The sequence below is a fragment of the Aplysia californica genome, unplaced genomic scaffold, assembly GCF_000002075.1.
Source record: "Aplysia californica isolate F4 #8 unplaced genomic scaffold, AplCal3.0 scaffold00407, whole genome shotgun sequence".
In the NCBI taxonomy this organism is placed as follows: domain Eukaryota; kingdom Metazoa; phylum Mollusca; class Gastropoda; order Aplysiida; family Aplysiidae; genus Aplysia; species Aplysia californica.
This window is the reverse complement of record NW_004797677.1, coordinates 243,555-264,087: the sequence shown is the minus strand read 5'-3', so window position 1 is coordinate 264,087 and position 20,533 is coordinate 243,555. Positions and strand designations below refer to the sequence as shown.

General features: G+C 41.0%; 1 protein-coding gene across 2 annotated transcripts in view; it reads left to right on the top strand.

Moving 5' to 3' along the window:
* Positions 1–15,709, top strand: part of LOC101859657 (sex peptide receptor) — a 159,122-nt gene extending 143,413 nt beyond the window's left edge. For both annotated transcript variants that reach the window (XM_005104163.3, XM_005104162.3), the window contains one exon: positions 12,012–15,709. In XM_005104163.3, coding sequence (XP_005104220.1) covers positions 12,736–13,890 — 1,155 coding nt within the window. In that variant the 5' untranslated portion in view covers positions 12,012–12,735 and the 3' untranslated portion in view covers positions 13,891–15,709. The remainder of the gene's footprint in view (positions 1–12,011) is intronic.
* Positions 15,710–20,533: the final 4,824 nt, after the last annotated feature.

The window sequence follows — 20,533 nt, the reverse complement described above, 5'->3', positions numbered from 1 at the left end:
TTCTAGTTGTTGGGTTTTTTTTGCTTCACGTTTCCTTCAAATCTATTATTCACAAATCAGAAACTCAAATGTCCTTTATATATATATATATATAGTATTTCATAGTATGCTCGGTCTTATCGGAGATTTTTTTGAAATACGGAGGTTCTGCCTCTTAAATGACATAACACAGTTGCAAGGGGCCTTAAACAATAATAATGATAATATACAGTTTCACAGGCCTTGCTTTTAAAACATTGTTGAAAATAGACGAACTAAACCCACCGATCCCGATAGATGAGCAGTGCTCAGTGTTTATTTCGTGAACTCTCAAATGCCACCATGGCGTCGGTGGCCTTGTGGTTAGGCTGTCACTGTCACTGTCAATGATCCCGTAATTCATGAGGATCGAAAGGGTTACTGTATGACAGAGAGCCTCGCCGGGTGCCGCCACTTTCCAAGTCCTTTTTTTTTTTTGTTCGAGCGCCTGAGTTTGGGCGAAGGATATCCCCGTTTATTCCGCAAGAGTGGTTAAACTACTGGACTCGTAATAGTGAAATTGGGAGTTCGGAGGTTCGAGCCTCAGCTCAGTCCGACGTTGTGTCCTTGGAAAAGGCACTTTACAAGAATGCCCCGTTTGGCTTTGTCCTTTCGGAGATGGACGTTGAACTCGGAGGTCCTGCCCCTTAAATATGCTAACAGTGTTGATATGGGCGCTAAAGCTGTACCATTTCTTTTCAAGTTCCTCAAACTCACTGCCATATATTTAATTTGTAGTCCACGAGTGACATCATTGCTCTTCGATCATTTACAGACTAAATAAGATGGATAGCTAGATACGGTTAAATTTTCTCAAAAGTCCGCCTGTCCAAGACAATCACCTGTACAAACCACCACATTTCACTCTTTTTCCTTTTCTTATCGGTCCTTTCGGGGGTGAACTTTAAACTCATAGTTCCTGCGCCTTAAATAATCTTACAGTGTTGACAGAAACGTTAAACATATAGCATTTCTCCGTTTTCTCCTTTTCTTAGAACTTTGCATGACAATATAAATCCCAGGACTAAAAGTAAGCCCGATTCCCCGTTTGGACTTCTCTGTTGACATCCACCACTTGGCGCTAGTATGACCTTAAGCAGTCGCGAGCGCCGTAAATCCCAACTATAACTAAACTACCCCGAGTTGTAAGCTTCCGGTAATCAATAAATTATTCCTCGGCGATGGCGTGATGTATTTAAAGACTACAGAAGAAAAACCGGACAAGTCACACTTTAAGAAAGTGGAGAGAATGGAAATTCAGAGTTTGAAAGTCCATGTCTCAGAGTAAGTAAAGCATTTAATTTGTATTACCTTGCATAGTACAGGACTAGGTTGGGTTATCCGTAGAAAATTGGATTTTTAAACAAATGAAACAGGGGGGAAAACTTTTTTTTTAAAGAACAAATTGTGACTTATCTGGTTCTTCCACTGGAGTCTACCTTTGACGTCAGGGAAATTCTGTATGCTCTGCAGGTACAAGAGCCCAAGGCACGTAATGAGGACATCCATATTAATAGGACGCGATTGGGAGAATTTCGGGCCACGGGGGTATTCATGGAGGTTAAGGGAGATTTGCATGTAATGTCGGCGCACTTTTCTGTTCAACAACTGAACCAGTGAACGATCAAAGTGCAATGTAAGGCACTAGGTGGCATTAGGGTGAAGGTAATGCTACCTAATTTAATGAATTATCATCATTAACAGTATCATTATTGTCATCCTTTCCCGCCCCGTTCCGGTGTAAAGACCGCAAATAAGAGCTGTTCTCCTACTTCTCTTCTTAGCCTATTGTCTCGACCTTTGTCAAACTGTTTCCAATTTGCTTTGGATTCAAATCTTACTACATCCTCCACATTTGTACTGCCTTTATGCTTTCCTCTCCTTCACTATTCTATTGGATTCCGTCTTAAAACTTGGTGGGCAATATATGCATTAGTCTGCTTTTCTTAAGATTTGTCCCACCCACCTCTATTTTCTTACTGAATTCTAAATCCTTCCTCTGTAGATTTGTTTAGTGCCATAACAAATTATGCGAGATGTTGTTTTTGGGGGGTTTTGTTTTGTTTTGTTGTTGTTGTTTTTTTTTGGGGGGGGGGTTCCCAGCTTCAAAGTGGTGTGCGTCTTCCAAATGGAAATGTTAAAACTCTCGGAAATGATTGCCTCCATCTTAAAGTCAAAGCATCAGCAGCCTACAAAAAGGAAAACGTAGTATCCATCATGCTAATACAGGGTAAAAGTGGCTTGAAACTGAGTGTGTTACTGTTCATACGGGATTTGTTCGTTTGTGTTGTTTCCGTTTTTCTCTCTTTTTTTCTGTTGTTCCCCTCTCCTCTCTCTCTCTCTCTCTCTCTCTCTCTCTCTCTCTCTCTCTCTCTCTCTCTGTCTGTCTGTCTCTGTCTCGCACTCTGTCTCTCTGTCTCTCTGTCTCTCTGTCTCTCTGTCTCTGTCTCTGTCGCTGTCTCTGTCTCTCTCTCTCTCTCTCTCTTTCTCTCCCTCTCTCTCCCTCTCTCTTTCTCTCTCTCTCTCTCTCTCTCTCTCTCTCTCTCTCTCTCTCTCTCTCTCTCTCTCTCTCTCTCTCTCCCTCCCTGAGAACCACACTGTAAACTAAATAAGGAAATCGTTTCTCAACGATAAAGTGCTTGCTTTATTTCATGGATTTGGTAAATCTGTCACGTGCCCCTTTAAAAAAAACTCCTTAAACGAAACTGATGTTTATAATTGCTCAAGGCACTTATATTTTTTGCAGCTCTCTATAATGGAATTATGCTATTTCTTTTTTATTTTCACTTTTCCCTGAACGCCAAAAGTGCTTAGAGGAAGAAAGATATATTTTTGGTTCTATTTGTAACGAGTGCCCACCATTTATAATTGGTAATATTGCCGGCAGGGAAACTTGGCCGATTAGTAGTGCTGGGCGGCAAGGTTCCCGATTATTGAAAGCTAGGAATCGTATGAATCGACTCCGAACCCAATTACTTACTTTCTAATGACGTGATTTCTTCCGGTGGTTACCTGGTTGGCTCTGAACATCATCAGGGTTAAGGATAGTCTTGTTTTCGGAATATTACGAAGCATCAACTTCTATTTTTCGAAAAATATATTCTTTAATAAAAAATAAAAAAAAGATTTTAAAGATAAAAGTAACTGGTAACCGTTGGTTTACGTAAAAACGAGACGGAATTTACTTCCGTAGTATTAATCGTGGGAATCGGTTCCGGAATCGACTCTTCGCCCAGCTCTACCGATTAGCTTTGTGATCCAGAATGTCTCTCTACGTCGTGACGAAATTCAGTTGTCAGCATAACCGGCGGCATAGTTTGTGCAATTTGTCAATGTCGTATAGAACTGATGCATTAGAACGACTTATGTTTAATTTTTAGTTTCAGTACGAGTTTCACGGCACTTGCAATACAATTAGGGCATATATAAGTGCAAAAGATTAGAGGTGTTTTCATTAGAGAGTAACTTAAAAAGAAAAGAATGAGGAGAGAAAAGGTCAAAAGATGTTTGATTTGATAAAAGGAGAAAACTACGCCAGAGCACCCTCCATCAACTCACAAGGACATCAGTAAGTTGTCAGTAGCACCCTTATATATATTACTTAGACTTACATATTAAATACATTTAAAAAGGTATTAATTGTCAACCTATTCAATCTGAACCGGTTATTTACATCTATCACCTCCACTCATGGTGGGGTAGTCAAGACGTCATGCGTGAAAGAAAATTGTTGCTTGATTTAGTATGAAAGACTGAAGTAGATCTTTACCAAATAATAAAATATACCACTAATGCGTAGAACTGCATGAACATAGCTAGGGTTTGAAAGACAAGGCGTCTTTTATCAATATGATCATAGGGGTTACAACTTTGTGAAGCTCGTTTTAAAACAGTACCCTATAGAATAACTATAAAAAGTGCAAGATATGTTATTAATATAGCTGTTTTCATTTTCTATTGAAACTGTTTGTTCGCCCTGCAAACAAGTGTGAGCTAAAAGAAAATTTAAAAACAAGATCAAAATAAACATTTGTCCTGATACCTTTGTTTTTGTTTTGCATTAACTATTTACAGAAACAGAATCAGGTTCCGCTGAAAACCAAAGCTAATAGAATTTATTTCTAATACAAGTCGAAAGCGTGACAACTTTGCCTTGAAACTATAAAAAAAAAACGAATATTATAAATCATTGCTCAAGGCTCTTATATTTGTGTAGCTTCTTTAATGGAGATGTTCCATTTCTTTCTTTTTTTTTTCTTTTTTTTTATTGTTTCTTAGTTGCTGTTGTTGCTGTTGTTTTGTGTATGTGTGGGGAGGGGGGGGCATGCTCACGTTATAGACACTGAACATAGGCTTACAGAGTTGTTCTAAAGGATTCCCCTGCAAAACTGGGGGGGGGGTATTATTTTAATGTTCATTGCAGTCGTGGGGATATTATTCTTATAATTACTATTAGATCCAGGTTTATCGTTATTAGCATTATCTTCATCTTTATGGTTGTAATTATTGTTATCTTGAGACACAGAGTGTCGGTGGTTGGCCGGTGCTCTGGTGTGGTTTGCTCCTTCTTTTCTATCAAACAACTATCGTCTTTATCTCTCCTCCTTCTTTTTTATGTTTGTTAACCTCTTGTAATACTTCTATTTTTCGGCACGTATATGACTTTATTGTATTGCAAGTGCCGTAGAACTCTTACCAAAAAAAAAAAGAAGAAAAAAAGAGACGGATTGATACAGACCGCCTGCTAAAAGACAGCTGCAGAACTCGGCAGTCAGTCTGTGCGCGTGCAACGATGAAGAGCTTACCCATAAACCCGAGGATAATATCACCTGCAATATCTATATAGGAGAATGGCAATAAGGACCAGGATAAGGGTAAACAATACCCCTTGTCTTGCGCTTTTCGAGTAATTTAATGCCCTCTCTGTTTCATATCAGTCTTTACTACAGCAAAGCGTATTTTGTAGCAGACGGTGGTGCTTTATGATGCCGTTGACACAATTTAGGTCATTTAGAGAGCAGGCTACCTCGACCGTACCTGTTAGTGAGTCAGTGACTACCTGAACGGAGAGGGATAAGACTTCTTACGCGGGGTGCCAACTACGGATGGAATCAGCCGATCGCCTCAAAAGCAAACGTGTTTGTTTTCAGTTTCAATCGACCGAGTCGGGCGATAGGCCCGATCCAGCCGTAGTGGGCACCCCATATTAGTGCGCTGACTTTATTTTGGGGGTAAAAAAATATTCTCCGCCCGGGAACTGAACTCACATCCTCTGCATGAAACGGAAAAGCATGCACATTACTTTAAACGATCAATGACAACAAAAAAAGGTTTAAAAAGCAAGAAGAGCAGAAAACTAACACACTATAGTAAAGGTAAAAAATATGTAAGTCTGGGAGTAAAAACTCACGTATGATCTTTCTCTTTCTCTATACGGACCAGCCCCCAATGAATACGTCTGTGTTCTGCAGATTTATTCAGAACCCCCAAACCCAATAAGATGTCGAGACGGAAGAATCAATATTCAATCAAATCTAAGGTAACAAACAGTAAGTGTTGATGTATTTGGCTCCGAAGACGTAGACTTTCTAGTTGCCGAAGTGAAGTTCTTAGATACAATCTGAGCCAACAAGTCTGCCAAAATTATTTCTCGAGTACTTCCCAAAATAGTCCCCTCTTGGTTCAGTGTCCTGATTGGGTACCATAAAATGGGGTGGAATTGCACAAAACTGAGATTGTCGCCAATTTTGCGGTGAAATAAAAAGCTTGCAAAAACTTTGTTCGTGTCTCAATGACGACGTGTCCCCCATGAGAGTGTAAAAGCGTCACAGAATCACAAATTGCAACCTCAGAATTATAAAGTTCTATCTTCTGAGTAACTTGTTTTGAGAAATCTGACGTCAGAAATTTTGAGTTTCACAATAGTTCAAACTTTTTCGAATGCAATTCTTTTCTTTGAATATCTTGAAATCTTACGATTTTGATAGACCCGATAGAGCATTTGATTTCTGACCTCATAGTCTTAGTAACTCAGAACAGCCAAAATGTCAGATAGAACTTTGTAACTCTGCTTTTACTCAAAGTTATAACATTATTTTGTATTTAATGGACTGAGGGCGCTGGTTTCGACTTAAAAGAAGGACAGTGTTAACTTTTATTGACTTGTTTGTGTATGTTTTTATTTTTCTGTATTTTATTGGGGGGGGGGGGGGGGGTCGGCTTACCTCATTTTGCATTGAAGCCTTTATATTGAAGAGATTTTAGATTTATTCGAGTGCAAATTGTGCCGCTGTGAGCATACCATGTAACCTTTTCACTTTGTGAATTAACAAGGGTGTTCATGAAAGTGATGATGACTGAGAGGGTGTATGCACGTATTATGTGTGTATGTGTATGTACATGTGTGAGTACATGTGTGTGTGTGTGAGTGTGTGTGTGTGTGTGTGTGTGTGTGTGTGTGTGAGTGTGTGCGTGTGTGTGTGGACATGTATGTATGCATCTGAGCTAGTTGCAATTAATCATAGATGTTTTACTCCTCCGTAAATATGGATAAAACACAGACTATATATTTACCTTCTTCTTCGTAGCTCTTCCAGTAATTGGGCGTGGTTCCTCGGACCTTTCTGCACTTTCCTGCTTCTACATTATTCCGTAGCCCCCCTTCCATTTCCTGTCTTTCCTTCCTCCTTTGCCTCCTGAATAACTACATTACGAATGTTTCCGAGTAAATCATTATCGAATGATACGCACAGTGTAGTTCAGCTTCATTTCTATCATATTATCCTACTGTACTTTTGGCGTTCCTAAGCCAATTCTTCTTTGTACTTCCTTACCTTATATTTTATTCTCTGTCCCAATGATGTTCTAAAGGTATATCTTTAACATACCTTTTTAAATGCGTAATTCTTTTTCTATCTTGTAAATTAACCGCCCACGCTTTACATCATGGACATAAACAGACACATTGAAGAAGATGAAGTAAAACAAAAGATGAGAAAGACATAATATAAAGAGGGTACAGTAATAAATATTATATTTGTGTGTCAGGATTGAGACGAATTAGAAAGAAACAAAGGAGATTTAATGGGAAAAGTAGAAAACGAGGTAATTCCCCTTAATTAGTAATTGTGTACCTCTGTATCGCATCGTCCTTTCCCAGATATGTTGGGGGGGGGGCTTATTTTTTTATTTTGTGATTGCAATTTCCCATTAAATCTCCTTGGTTGCTTTTATTTTTTTTTATTCGCTTCAATCCTGGCACACAAATATCTAACAGTGCGTTCTCTTTCTATTTCTTCCTCATCTTTTCCTCGTCATTTATTTTACTTTATCCTTTTCATTGCATCTGCTTACGTCCATGATTTTTGGTCTTCTTTATTAACATCTTGGTGCAAACCTCATTTTGGTCATTGTGGCCTTTCACAGATTTGTATAAACTTCCTAATTCTTTTGGTGTCGTTGCATAATATGAATAATATTGCGGACGCGTATGCGTGTGTGTGTGTGTGTGTGTGTGTGTGTGTGTGTGTCTTTCTGTGTGTGTGTGTGTGTGTGTGTGTGTGTGTGTGTGTGTGTGTGTGTGTGGGTGTGAGAGAGTGTGAACATGTGTGTGTCAGTGTTTCTGTATATACATGTGTGTGTGTATGAGTGTGCTTCTTTGTGGATGTGTGTATGAGTGTGCGTGTGGGTGTGCGTGTATTTGTGTATGTGTTTGCATGTTTGCGCACTTCGCTGTCGCTGCTTCCGAGACAGAGGCATTCACAGACAGCAGCACAATTTTCGCCTTTACATCAATTTCATTTCTGTTATTCCTACTCATTAGCCGCACAAATCTCAGCGGGACACCTTCGTTCGTTAAAAATAGTTATGGTAAAACAGATGCCCATAAACAATGGATTCCCCTCAGACACACAGCTCCCAATAGCGAAGAGGTGAGACATCCTTGCCAGCTTGTTAAGTGAAGTAACTACGAAATAATATGATTCCTATACGAGAATTCGATTCTTTGCACTGGGCAGACCTGACCAAATTTAGTGAGATTCAATTAACAGGGAATGGCGAATGAAGCAGAAAGGATACAAAAAGAAGTGCAATATAAAGAAAAATTGAAGAGAGAACACGAAGTTATGGAGATTGAGGCAAGAGGATGGCTGGAATAATTTAATTAGGAATGGGGTCCGTGGGAAAAAATGGGAATAGGGAAGAGGGGTAAAGAAGAGAGGGGAGGAGATAACATGTTATTGAAGAAAGCCAGGGAATTTGGAAATCAAGGACACGATGATCGCGGGGGACGATGAGAAACCTGGCTCTGCTCAAAACGTGAGGCCATTCAGAACGGGTCGTCTTAAGGTAACATTACAATAACATTATAATTCTTTTGAAAATTCCAAGTGATTGATAAAGAATACTCTTTAGTTTGAACTTTCCTTGTAATAAACCATCATCTTCTTCATCATCATCCTCATCATCCTCATCATCATCAGCATCATCATCATCATCATCATCATCATCATCATCATCATCATCATCATCATCATCATCATCATCATCATCATAATCATCATCATCTTTATGCAGACTGCGCTAATTTGTTTTCTTCATTATTGTATCAAATGTTTAATGTTTATAGTTTCCATTTCTCTCTGTCCGTTTTTCTGATCCACTTTACTCAATTATATTTTGTGTTCACAACTTCTTTCGTTTGTTCCAATCTCAAGAAAGAAAAAAATACCTCCCTGAAGGGGTGTCGAACACCGTGCTCTTGTGTGACAGACAGAGATAACTACCACTATACCACTAATCTAAGTTTAAACTGAAAAGGGTGCACACAAAGACCGTATCTATAATAGAATTGTAACGTTTAAGAATTGTCTGTGGTCAAATTAAGAATGCAGGCTTTAGTAAAAGAAAAAAATGGGAGGAATTCCGTAACGAGCGACTACTATGAAACAGTAGAATAGAGGGTTAGGGTTAGGGTTAGTGATAGGTTTGGTGCAGGGGTAAGGGGAAGGGTAAGGGTAAGGGTGAGGGTAAGGGTAGAAGTAGGGTTAGGACTAGGCAAGTCTCTTCTCTATTATATTTGTTGGGGTGGTTGCTCCTTAAGTAAGTCATTCCAGGAAAAAGTACTGCTTCTCTAATATATCCGATTATCATAATTATTTTGTGATTATTACTGTTATCATTATCTAAGACCTACACATTGGCTGGATCAGCGTCAATGGTGTTGCAGTTAGACACTTCACCGTCGCACGGAGGAGACCTGAGTTCGATTTTCAAGTGGGGAAATGTTTAAATTAAGTATCGCCGTCTTTCTGTTAAATGTTGTATCCCTATCAGCCCGGGTTGGCCCTGAAGGACATAGATGAAGCCCATCTTTTAATTAAATGATCTAATATGTGTCGATGTGGGCGTAGAAATACTTACATTTTAAAAGAACATGCAGGTCAATCTTAAGACCTCTTTTGCCAAATCAAAAAATTGGTGTGAAAATTTGAATATTCAGCAGGTTATAATAGTAACATGGGAAAACTTTATCAGAAGAACTTTCTTTCTTTTTTTTTTCGAGGTTTGTTATTTCCTGTCGCAGCACCATTCAGTACGGGGCTCTCGTGGTCAAAAGGTTACGGTGTTCGCCTCACATTCAACAGCTCCCGGGTTCGAAACATGACAGCGACAGACATTTTTCTTCTCTAAAATGTTCTCCTTTCACCTCCTTTTCTTCTCTCTAACGATGCTCTGTCGTCTGCTTTCGTGTCCACTTTCAGCTCCGTTGACCCTTCCTCTGGGCGCCTGACTCTTCCTGCAGATTTTATACTGCTTTTCCATGGCTCCTTCTTACTACTGTCTTTCAGCCACACCATTGATTTTATGGTAGGTAAAATACAACACCTAGCCTTTTCGAATAAAGGCCAAAAACCTCGTAGGTCACGTATGCAAGTTACGAACGTTAAAGATCCCTTGGTGGTCCAAAATCGATGAGTAGTCTTCGGCCGCCACTCGGGCAAATTCAAAATTCATTCCTACCGAACTTAATTTGTTTAATGTATCCTGCGACCTTATGCAGTTGCGAAAGCTATAAAACAATTACCAAAACAAAAACAAACACCTTTCAGCTCTAGCTGTACTTGCTAGACATTTAATACAACAAAAGGTGCCCTTGGGCAGTGTTCAGGGTTCCTCCGGTAACCTTTTCCCACCCTTGTTCAGAGCAGCCTCATTCGTTTTAAAACATAATTTTCTTGGTTTACTTTGTTTTGAGTATTGCCACAAAAAGTTACCGTGCTTTTAAAATAATGATGTTTCTTGTACTTTCTTTGGATTTCTGTCCTTGCGCGGATGTCTGATTGATGGACTGGGAAAACCTGAGTAAAATAAAACCTTTACTAAAATTATCTTTACCTTGGTGAACTTGTGATATAATGTCATTTCTCACACGACTTTTTAAAGTCGTGTCTGTCTTTTTCTGGTCTTGCTTTTGATTTACGCGAGACAATACCTGTGTTTTTTTGTGTGTTTTTTTTAAACGTTTTTCAATAGCACTGGGGTGATAATTTCCGTTACTATGGGAAAGCTGATTCCTCCAAGAAGACCTGACAAGTGAATGTTTCATTGTATTGGGAAATTCTAGTCTGCGAGCAGCGCTAAATCGTGATCTGTTCATGCTGGAAAGTTGTGACTAAGCGCTACATGAGAATTACAAAGTTCTCTGTCCAGTAGGCTACCTAGTTTTGATAAATTTGACGTCAGAAATGTTGAGTTTCACAATATTTCAAGCTTTTTTCGAATGTAATTCTTCGACTATCTTGTTAACGACTCGGAATAATCTTACAATTTCGATGGAGCAGAAAGATCCTTTGATTCCTGACCTCATGGTCTTATAACTAACCCAAAACGGCCAGAAATGTCAGAACTTTGTAATTCTGAGGTAGCCTGGGGCGAATCATTCTTACTTGTCATTCTGTATTTCAACTACAATCCGTAAAGTTCCTTGAGTGTATCTTGCCTGTTGTTTTAGTAAGATTTTTAAAGCTATTGCAACACAATAAGGTCACAAAAGTGCGGAAGAATGAAGGTTATTCAAGAGAAGAACGAACACAAAAAGGACGAGAGATAATACGATATATTATGTTTGATAGGAAAGGAGGAGCAAACCATACCAGAGCACCCGCTAACCAACTACTGTATCTTGTCTGCACCCCAACATTTTGTAAACCCCCCAAAACTAATTATGCCATGATTCGGAAAGTCTACACAATTACTCCCCCCTCCCCCCCCCCCCCCAATTCCCCCCCCCCAAAAAAAAAACCCCAAACAAACGGACAAAAACTATCCTCTTCTACCGAGCTAACTCCATGCTCTCTTGCTCTTTACATTTCTCTATCTACGTGAATCAAATGATTACTCTTATTAAAACCGGTTGTTGTTTGTTGCTTTTTACGAACCGACATGTTAAATTTCTTAATAATGTTCTTGGGGGTTTCCAATAGTGGGTACTTCTGTTTCCCAGCCTGCCTCCCTACTTCCATCTACTGACACAAACAGCTGCTGCCCAAACCGACTTCTTAATGCCTGTCCCAAAACACACCTGCTTGGTCATTTCGCCTTAGGAGATTCTACTTTCCTTTTTTTTCTGGTCCTTTTCGCATTTATGAATAGCAGCATCACCTATATAGATTCAGAGTTTCATTAGTAAGAGAAAATAACTGCACTGACAAAATACAGAGTTGCTTTATTCGTGAGTTTATCTAAAAAGTATACTGGTTACCACAACTTATCAGACTCCTACTATAGTCTGTTTTTCAAAATTGATGATGATGATGATTTTTTAATTAATGCTGGATTAGAAATGTCTGTTCCCTCTCTCTTTTCCATACAAATGTTTTTATTATCACTACTATTTATTAAATTAACGATATGTTGACAACTGAATTAACTTTTCTAACCCGTCTCCCCCTTCCACCACCCCCTTCCACTCCGTTTTCCAACACCCACAGAAAGTCCTAGTTTATTGGACGCCCCATTTCCCCTGACCCGCCCCGACCCGCCCTCTTTCTTTTCAAATCATCAGAACCCAAACTGTCTATCAAATGGCGATTACGTTCAAGCGGAGACCAAACTGGCTCAAGAAGAGATTGAGTCGACACCCACGCTGCCCCAGACACGGATCGGTATTCTCAGCAACTAGCCACAGCAGCAGCAGCAGTAGCAGTAGAAGTAACAATACCAACGACAGAGCCAGTACCCAAACACGTATGGCCACAGACAGCAACAACAACAGCAACAACAGCGAGAGAGGGGTCATCAAAAACAGCTCAAGGAACGGAACTTCCGCAACGGAAAGCAAACACTGCGTATCCCACAAAACCTGCTCCTTCTGTCCGTCACAGAGCTTGAGAAATTTCGTCGTCTTTACTGCCAGCAAATACTTCGGATTTTTCTAGTTAGCTTCCCGGGTTACTGGATAGTCAGCAGACTCCTTACAGTGAAAGCTACTTGCTACAGGAACATACCATGTTACTGTTTTATCTTTCATGACACTTCTGTGCTTTACGAATGACAAAAAAGACATTTCTGAAGTTGATTTCTACACGTTTTTCGTTGAACGACGAACAAAAATAAACGTCCGTCAAGACAGTCATTGTCTGAACGTTCTCTCAGTATTTTCCATTGGTGATATTTGCTAAGTTCTGAAGTCTCTGGTAGACCAAGCTCTGCATCATGGCGTACACGGTGAACACAAACTTCACCACGCCCATCATCAACCTGGCCACGACATCTGGTGTACCCACCACTGTTTTCCCAGACAATGTCACCGGCGTGTCCACGGAAGTTCCCATCTCCAACCTGCGGAGCTTCCATGAAACCTACGGCTCCATTCACGGCATTGCAGCGCCCATCATCTGCATCCTGGGCATCATTGCTAACTGCCTGAATATCGTGGTACTCACATGCAAGAACATGATCTCTCCCACAAACGTTCTTTTAACCTGGCTCGCCATATCGGACGGTCTCACAATGACGGCTTACCTCCCTTACGTCATCCTCAACTACCACATCTACACAAAGGACGTCCCGTGCCCTCTGGCCAACGCTCGCTTCATCATGTTCTTCGCCATCTTCAGCGTGGTGGTTCACAGCATCTCTATCTGGCTGACGGTGTCCTTGGCTGTGTTTCGCTACGTCTTCATCCGTTACCCACGCCGTGGCGCCAAGCTGTGTAACATCTACCGCGCCAAGCTCACCGTGTTTATCGTGTGTGTTGTGGTCACCGTGGTGACCATTCCCAACTCGGTGAGCTACTCGTTTCACACGACTCTGACGGAGAAGAACGAGACGTCCTGGTATATCGACGTGCGTCAAGACACACCTGGCTACCAGTTCCTGAAGAACTTCAATCTGTGGATACAGGCGATCCTGGTGAAACTCCTGCCCTGCTTTCTGTTGGCGGTGCTCAGCATTCTGCTCATCAAGCAGATGAAGGACGCAGAACGCCGCCGTAAGAAGCTCATGAACAAAAGCAACGCCAAAGCAGACGACGACTCTCGGCGGCACAGAAAGACAAACAGGACGACCAGGATGCTCGTCGTCGTTGTCGTCCTTTTTGTTATCACCGAGACCCCTCAGGGCATCCTACAGCTGCTCGGGGGGATCATAGACGACTTTTTCACCAACGTCTACGGCCCGCTCGGAGATCTGATGGACACGCTAGCTTTGTTCAACAACGGCATCAACTTTGTGCTCTATTGCACCATGAGCAAGCATTTCAGGGATACGTTCATTAAGATATTTCTCAGCGATATTGTAAAAGCCACCAGAGCACAGAGCGACGGTCAGCTGATGACCGCTCGGACCACGAGGGTGTCCGAAGTTTGAGTTCTGAGCTGGTTACACGCAGGGGCACAGCTGAACCCAGCCTGCTCTGTGGAAACAGGTAGATTATTCTGTAACTTCAATGTATACAGAACGAAATAGTCAATTCTGGAGGCAGTCTCTCTTCACCCAGACGTGTTCTGCCTTTGGTACACTCAGAGACTACGCCTCTAGTGCTCATCATCATCACCTTGATAGATCTATAGTGTGCTGGGGGGCCTAGCGGTTGGCGCCTGGTGAGGACAGACGTCAACATCAACGGATGTGAACCTGATCGACCGTCATCACTTTGATTTGAAATAATGGCCCATGATTTAGCCTTTTTTAACGTCCCAGATGCCGCTACAGTTACTGGATTCCCTTAATACCGGCCATTAGCCACCCCAGCATGAGGACTATTTCCCATGATATTGATCAACTACACAGCAGTCCGACACTCTAACATCGTGGATACTTCAGAGTCTGGGCACTTGGAGGAGAAAAATGTACCCCAACATTTTCTCCCTTACGTGCACTAAACTCGCAAAATATCGTTGGTAAAGACTGTTCTATTTCTTTTGAACTCTCTACAGAGTTAAAAAGATAGTCCTGACAAGTAACTTGCTTGCATATTCAAATGAGAGACTTGGAATACAGATGGACAAAAAACGGTGGTGCCTTGTAGTGCATTAAGTACACGTCGAGATAACGTGCAAGACCCTGTCACGAGTGAGGTGCACACATTTCTCAAAGGATGCTGCCAAACGAAAAAACTCAAACGGTCTGTACTCTGGTGGTCACTGAGAAAAAGTTCATGACATTCGAGGCTGGTCGGTAAAAACTGCCTTCTAAGGATATCATCAAGAATCCGTTCCAATCGAGATTCCACGTGGAAATTATTGAGCCACATCTCGTACTGGAGAGACAGAGGCTGTGTTTTGACAAACTGAAAGGTGATTTTGTTCTTTCGTGAGCACTTCAAGTCATTGTACTTCCTCGTAGGTACTTGAACGCAGCCCATTTCTTGAACAAACTCAGACTGCTTTATCAACTTCATTCGTGAAGCCTTGTCAGGTACATTATGTTTCTCAACTTGCTAACCTGGCCTGCGATGAATTGACACAGATGACGAACCGTGAGCATTTCGTCCTGCTGGAGGTTCGACACAAACAACTCGAGTATCTTTCATTTAATTTATTCAACAAAAAGCTTGTTGGCGAGATTTGGGGAAACTTTTATATTAATAAATATAACTGTGCACTATCTCGACAGACAGTTGGAACTGGAAGATGGTCTCGGTGGACAATTTTGAAGTCTCTCTAAAGCTTCTGAATCGCTCGCTGTCTTCATGACCTCATATGATTATCGACAGCTATACGATTGTACAGAAGTTTACCAGGTTATGTATAAATCACAATAGCTAGCTATCTTTTCGAGCATGTGTAATTACCACTAATAACCATACAACAGTGTACCCGGTAATGCATAAGTCAGAACAGCTAGCTATATGTACAAGCATGAGTCGTGACTGTTATAATATGACCATGCGACAGTTTATCTGGATAGGCATAATAAGTCTCCATTACTAGCTATCTGTTCGAGAATGTGCAACAACAGCTATGTGTCCATGCAACAGTTTATATGGTTTTACGTACGTCACAATAGCTAGCTATCTGTTCAAGCAAGAGTCACGACAACTATGTGGCAATACAGGAGCCCCCAGATGTCTCAACGACTTCCAGATTGTTGAACCACGAAAGCTATTGATCTTGAGCCTGTTGGTACGTGTACGTACGCACTGATGCCATTAGATACCTTTCACAAAGCATGTTTGCCATAACTTGACGCCGTGTTCACGCTCTGTGCTCCTTATCCAAACGCCAGACAGGAAAGGTCAAATGTGAGGCAGCGTGGTGGAATCAGGCTCTCGTCAAAATAATGAGATCGAAGAAAACAGCAGTTTCCTCCCTGCTAAGCAATTTTTATCAAATTTTTGTTTTTAGGTTCAACAACTTTTATGTCCATTTACAAACATTCCTTTGAGGATTTCACTGAAAAACGTTTATTAAAGGCACAAAAATATAAATTTACAGTTTTTATGGACTCTCCAGCTTTGGAATTTATCAAGCTTTGACGGCCATTTTCTCGTTAATTTTACCTCTTAAACCAGGTGACCCCCACCTCTTTCAATCCAAAATATCTCCATGTCTATTGAAGATAGATGGATATTTTTTCACCCAAACAAAGGCAAATGAACAAGCTTTAAGACGATACCAATAACTCAATATGCCCAAACATTGACGAGAGCCTGATTCCATCACACTGCCTCACAAATAATATAATACTAGATCTTGAGGCAGTTACGTCACGTGTGTCAGACATGGGAGTGGAGGGGGTGGAGGGGGTGGAGGGGGTGGGGTTTATTGCCATCAACGGCATGGCCGGCACGCCCCGAATCTAAGTCCCCAGCCTGCTCCTCGCGAGCTCTTGTATATCAAATACCGCCCTGCTCCTGCATTTCAGTGCGAGCTTGTAGATTTTTCTCTTACTAAGACCGCCGAGAAGTCTCCACGTAAGTCTCGAAAAGTGCCCACCGTTTATTGCTCTTGCGTTCAACGCTCTGCATTCCAGAGTGGGCCTTGTTTGTTTACCTAGGTGGCGTCACTGCCACCAGCTCTGGTACTAAATAGAATCTCTTTGAGGCAGACAAACGAAGTTGTACCCCGTCAGAGAACCAATCATTTCAATTTTTTCTGGAAGGAACGTTGTCAAGAAAAACTGTTCTTCTTCAGGGGAGCACTTGGATGTACACTCGTGTACCTTACATTTAAAGCAATTTTGAGTTCACTGGCGTATGTGGTACAATAGTTCAGCGGTCAGCCGTCGCATGCAGGTGCAAGTACCATTCCCGTCTGGTGACTTTTTTTAACCGAGTATCATCTCTGTCTGTCTCAGCACGGGTTGGCCGTGACATGCAAAGTCGAAGCAGCCTGCCTCCTTTATGATCTAATTGACGTGTCGAAGAGGGGGGAACATATCTTCTGTTACATTGCTACTTTAGCGTAATTTGGAATTGTAAATTCAAACTCTCTCGCTAATATTATAGTTGTTGTTGGGGTATTGTAAAACAAAGTTACAACTGAGCTAAACATTTAACGTACACATTTTCCAGTGGTATACAAAATAAGTTTGAAATCGTAAGGCGAGCACCATAGGAAGGAATGTATATTTTACAAATAGTGAGAGAGAAATATGAATTTTAAAAATTAATTACACCCCCTCCCTTACACACACACACATACACACACACACACACACACACACACACACACACACACACACACACACACAGACAGCTAATACAATAAGTTAATAAAGAGCACCTTTAGCGCACACAGTCAGGGCGACCCAAATGTGGTCCTACGGAGAAAATAGCAGAGACCTCAAATGGCTACCTTAGAAATTCTATCTGACATTTCTGGCTGTTTTGAGTTACTAAGACCAGGAGATCAAAAAGCAAACGTTCTATTTACTCTGTCAAAATCGTAAGGTTATTCGGAGTCGTTGTCAAGATATTTTAAAATGTGCATTCAAAAAGGCTTGACATGATATGAAACTCAAAATTTTCTACTTCAAATTTCTCAAAACTAGGTACTGAGCAGATAAACCTTTGTAATTCTGGGGTAGCCAAATTTTCGTAGTTGGTCAAGTAAGTTGCAGAAAGTGGGTTTGAGTTTACTTTTGATTAAAAATTGTGAGCTTATTTCTCTATTTACTCATTTATTGAGTAACAGCGAAGAAGGAGTGACATACAGTGAACAACATTCTGTCTGCTGTCGGCCTTCGGTTCTATTTCGAGATAGAATTTTGATTGTAATAGCGCCAATCCCTCCGGTATATCGAAAGAGAAAAGTATGATTGACTTTCGCAAAGGTGCAGTGATAAAAGGATGTTTTTAGATAACGTCACTTTCAAGAAGTTGAAACGCTCATTTGGGTATCAGTGCATTGTCTCCAATTTGCACAGAGACTTTTCATATTTCTTTCAGCATCCCGATATAATCTGAGCAGGCGGTTAACACTGTGACTTCCCTCCATGGATGGAAGAGAGAGAGAGAGAAAGAGAGAGAAAGAGAGAGAGAGAGAGAGAGAGAGAGAGAGAGAGAGAGAGAGAGAAGAAGAAGAAATGAGATGGAAAGACAGACAGAGACAGAGACAGACAGACAAAGACTCCAACAAATAAAGAGACAGAGAGACAAAGAGAGACATAGAGACAGACAAACTAAGAACGATTCATTTTACTGATTTTTTTATTATATTGGCTTTATTGAGTTTTAAGGCGTTTGGCCAACATATAATGGAACTTGTACAATTTTAAAGAAAACACAGTTTGGAATGCAGCATCGTTTATTGAAAAGACAATCTTACGCATCGCGTATGTCCTAGGCTGCTTCTTTTGTTTTGGAATAACGTAACAGGGTATGGGCAACGCTAGTTTTATTTTTGTTTTGTTTTTTTCTTTCTTTTTTTGATTTTGGGTTTTTGTTGTTGTTTTGTTTTGTTGTTTGTTAGGGGTTGTTTTGTTGTTGGTGGTGGTGGTTGTTGGGGTTGTTTGTTTGTTGTTGTTTTTTGGGGGGAGGGGGGTGTTGTTGCTGATTTGTATTGTCTCGTTTTGTTTTGTTGTTGTTTTTATTTTTTTCAACTGAAGTACCTGGGAGGGGCTAACGGGCTACCGTCTCGCCAACAGTGCGGATGAGCCAGTAAACATGCTTATTTTGGTGAGTGTTTTACGGCGCTCGCAACTGTGTAAGGTCATAATATGAGGGCGCGGGGTACATTTGTTAAGAATGTTCAGTTTATTAGTAGAATTAATTTTATTTTTTGCCATTTTGCTCTGGTGGCGGCCGGAGCCTACTCTTATTGATTTTAGGACCACCGGGATATTTTCATCCTTATCCAAAAAGGCAAGGTTTTCGATTTTACGTACCCTAAGATCAGTGGCATGGCTTAAAGTCACGACGTAAGAAGGACATTGAATTGTAGCAGAAATAGTAAGGAGCCAGGAGAAAAGGGGAGGGAGGGGAGGGGGGACAGAAAGTGGAGATGTAAAGAAGATGATAGAGCATGATTCTAGAAAGCAATAATCCTGAAATTTTAGATTGATCCATACCAGCATTTTGTTACAGGACTGACCCAAGCGTACACAGTGGGGGTCTGAATGACCCCAAATAAATAATTCAGTTTTTCTATGATTTCTGTTAAAGAAGGTTATGGTTACGGCTAGAGACAAGTTTTGTTTGGTTTGGTTTTTTTGTAAGTGTTTTACGGCGCTCGTATTAAGTCATAATTATGAGCGTGCAAGAGACAAGTTTATGCTGACGTTTAGGGACATTGTTATTGTTAGGGTTAGATTTAGGATAAGGGTTTCAGATTTAGAAAATTCAGAGTTGTACTGGATATTCACCACGATGCCACACAATTTGTCTAATCTCGACAAGGACAGAGATCTAACCTACTTCACATTCACGGTCCTTGTAGATCATACACTTGCATTATTAAGATATATATGCAAGACTATGCTGTCAGGCGTAATCCCAGGTCATCATGAAGCACGCTGTACAGAAAAGTGAGAAGACAGGGAATAACATCAAGATGCTAGTCCAGGATAGAGAAAGGTGGAAAGCGTTTCTTCGTGGCATATACCCTGATTCAGGGAGAGAAAAGCAAGGATGCTGATAATGATGATGGAGCACACAATTTTACTCTCTTTCGGAACCAGATTGAGGGCAGTTGAAAAATGTTGCGGGCGCACGAGTGAGACTGGTGTTTTGCCCGTCATGTAATCGACCATGGTGCGCTCCAGCGCAGCAATGTTTCTATAAAGAGCAAAGAGCGAAAACCTTAACATACCAATACCAGTGCCAAACACAGTCCTTAAATAAAGATCAAACAGACTATCAATGTGTGCGAAATGGAGTATCTCCGCAAAGCAATTAATGTCACTAGAAGAGACCGCACAGGGAACGAGACCATACGCTTACAAAACGGGAATACCATTACTTATGAATTTCATTGAGCGTCAAAGAGTCAAATAGTTGGGACCTCTGACCAAAATGCCCCAAAAACAACAATAGACTAGAGCTTACCACACCCGTGAATCTTGCTTCAAATCTACAGGAAGACCAGGAAGGACCTGGCTGGAGGGATGGGGTCCTGGAACACTATGCCATAATATCTATCACAGACGCCACACACTTAGCACAGGACCAAAACCTGCACCTCCCCTCGATACCAGAGGAAGGATAAAGTAAAACTAAGTAAGAAAAGAGCGGCGGCCACGACGGGGCAAGGTCTAGAGTACTATAATGATTAATAATTATGATGCGCGTTCACTTCAAAGACGTTGGCTATGTTACATTAACCTTGCCATATATAGATCACCTACACCCGTTTCAATTAATGTGTTAAATCGGATGTTAAACTCTGTCATACCAAACCAATCATACTGACTATTGCAGCCGATTTCATTGTTGACTGTGTATGTCGTTGTGGCTCTTTGTTCTTTTGGGCGCTTTACACAAGGGCAGAATCAGCACGTTTTTCAACAGTGGTTTAGGCGGCTGAAAAGAAAGTAACTTGGTCACTGGTTGGGGGAAAGGGGGGGGAGG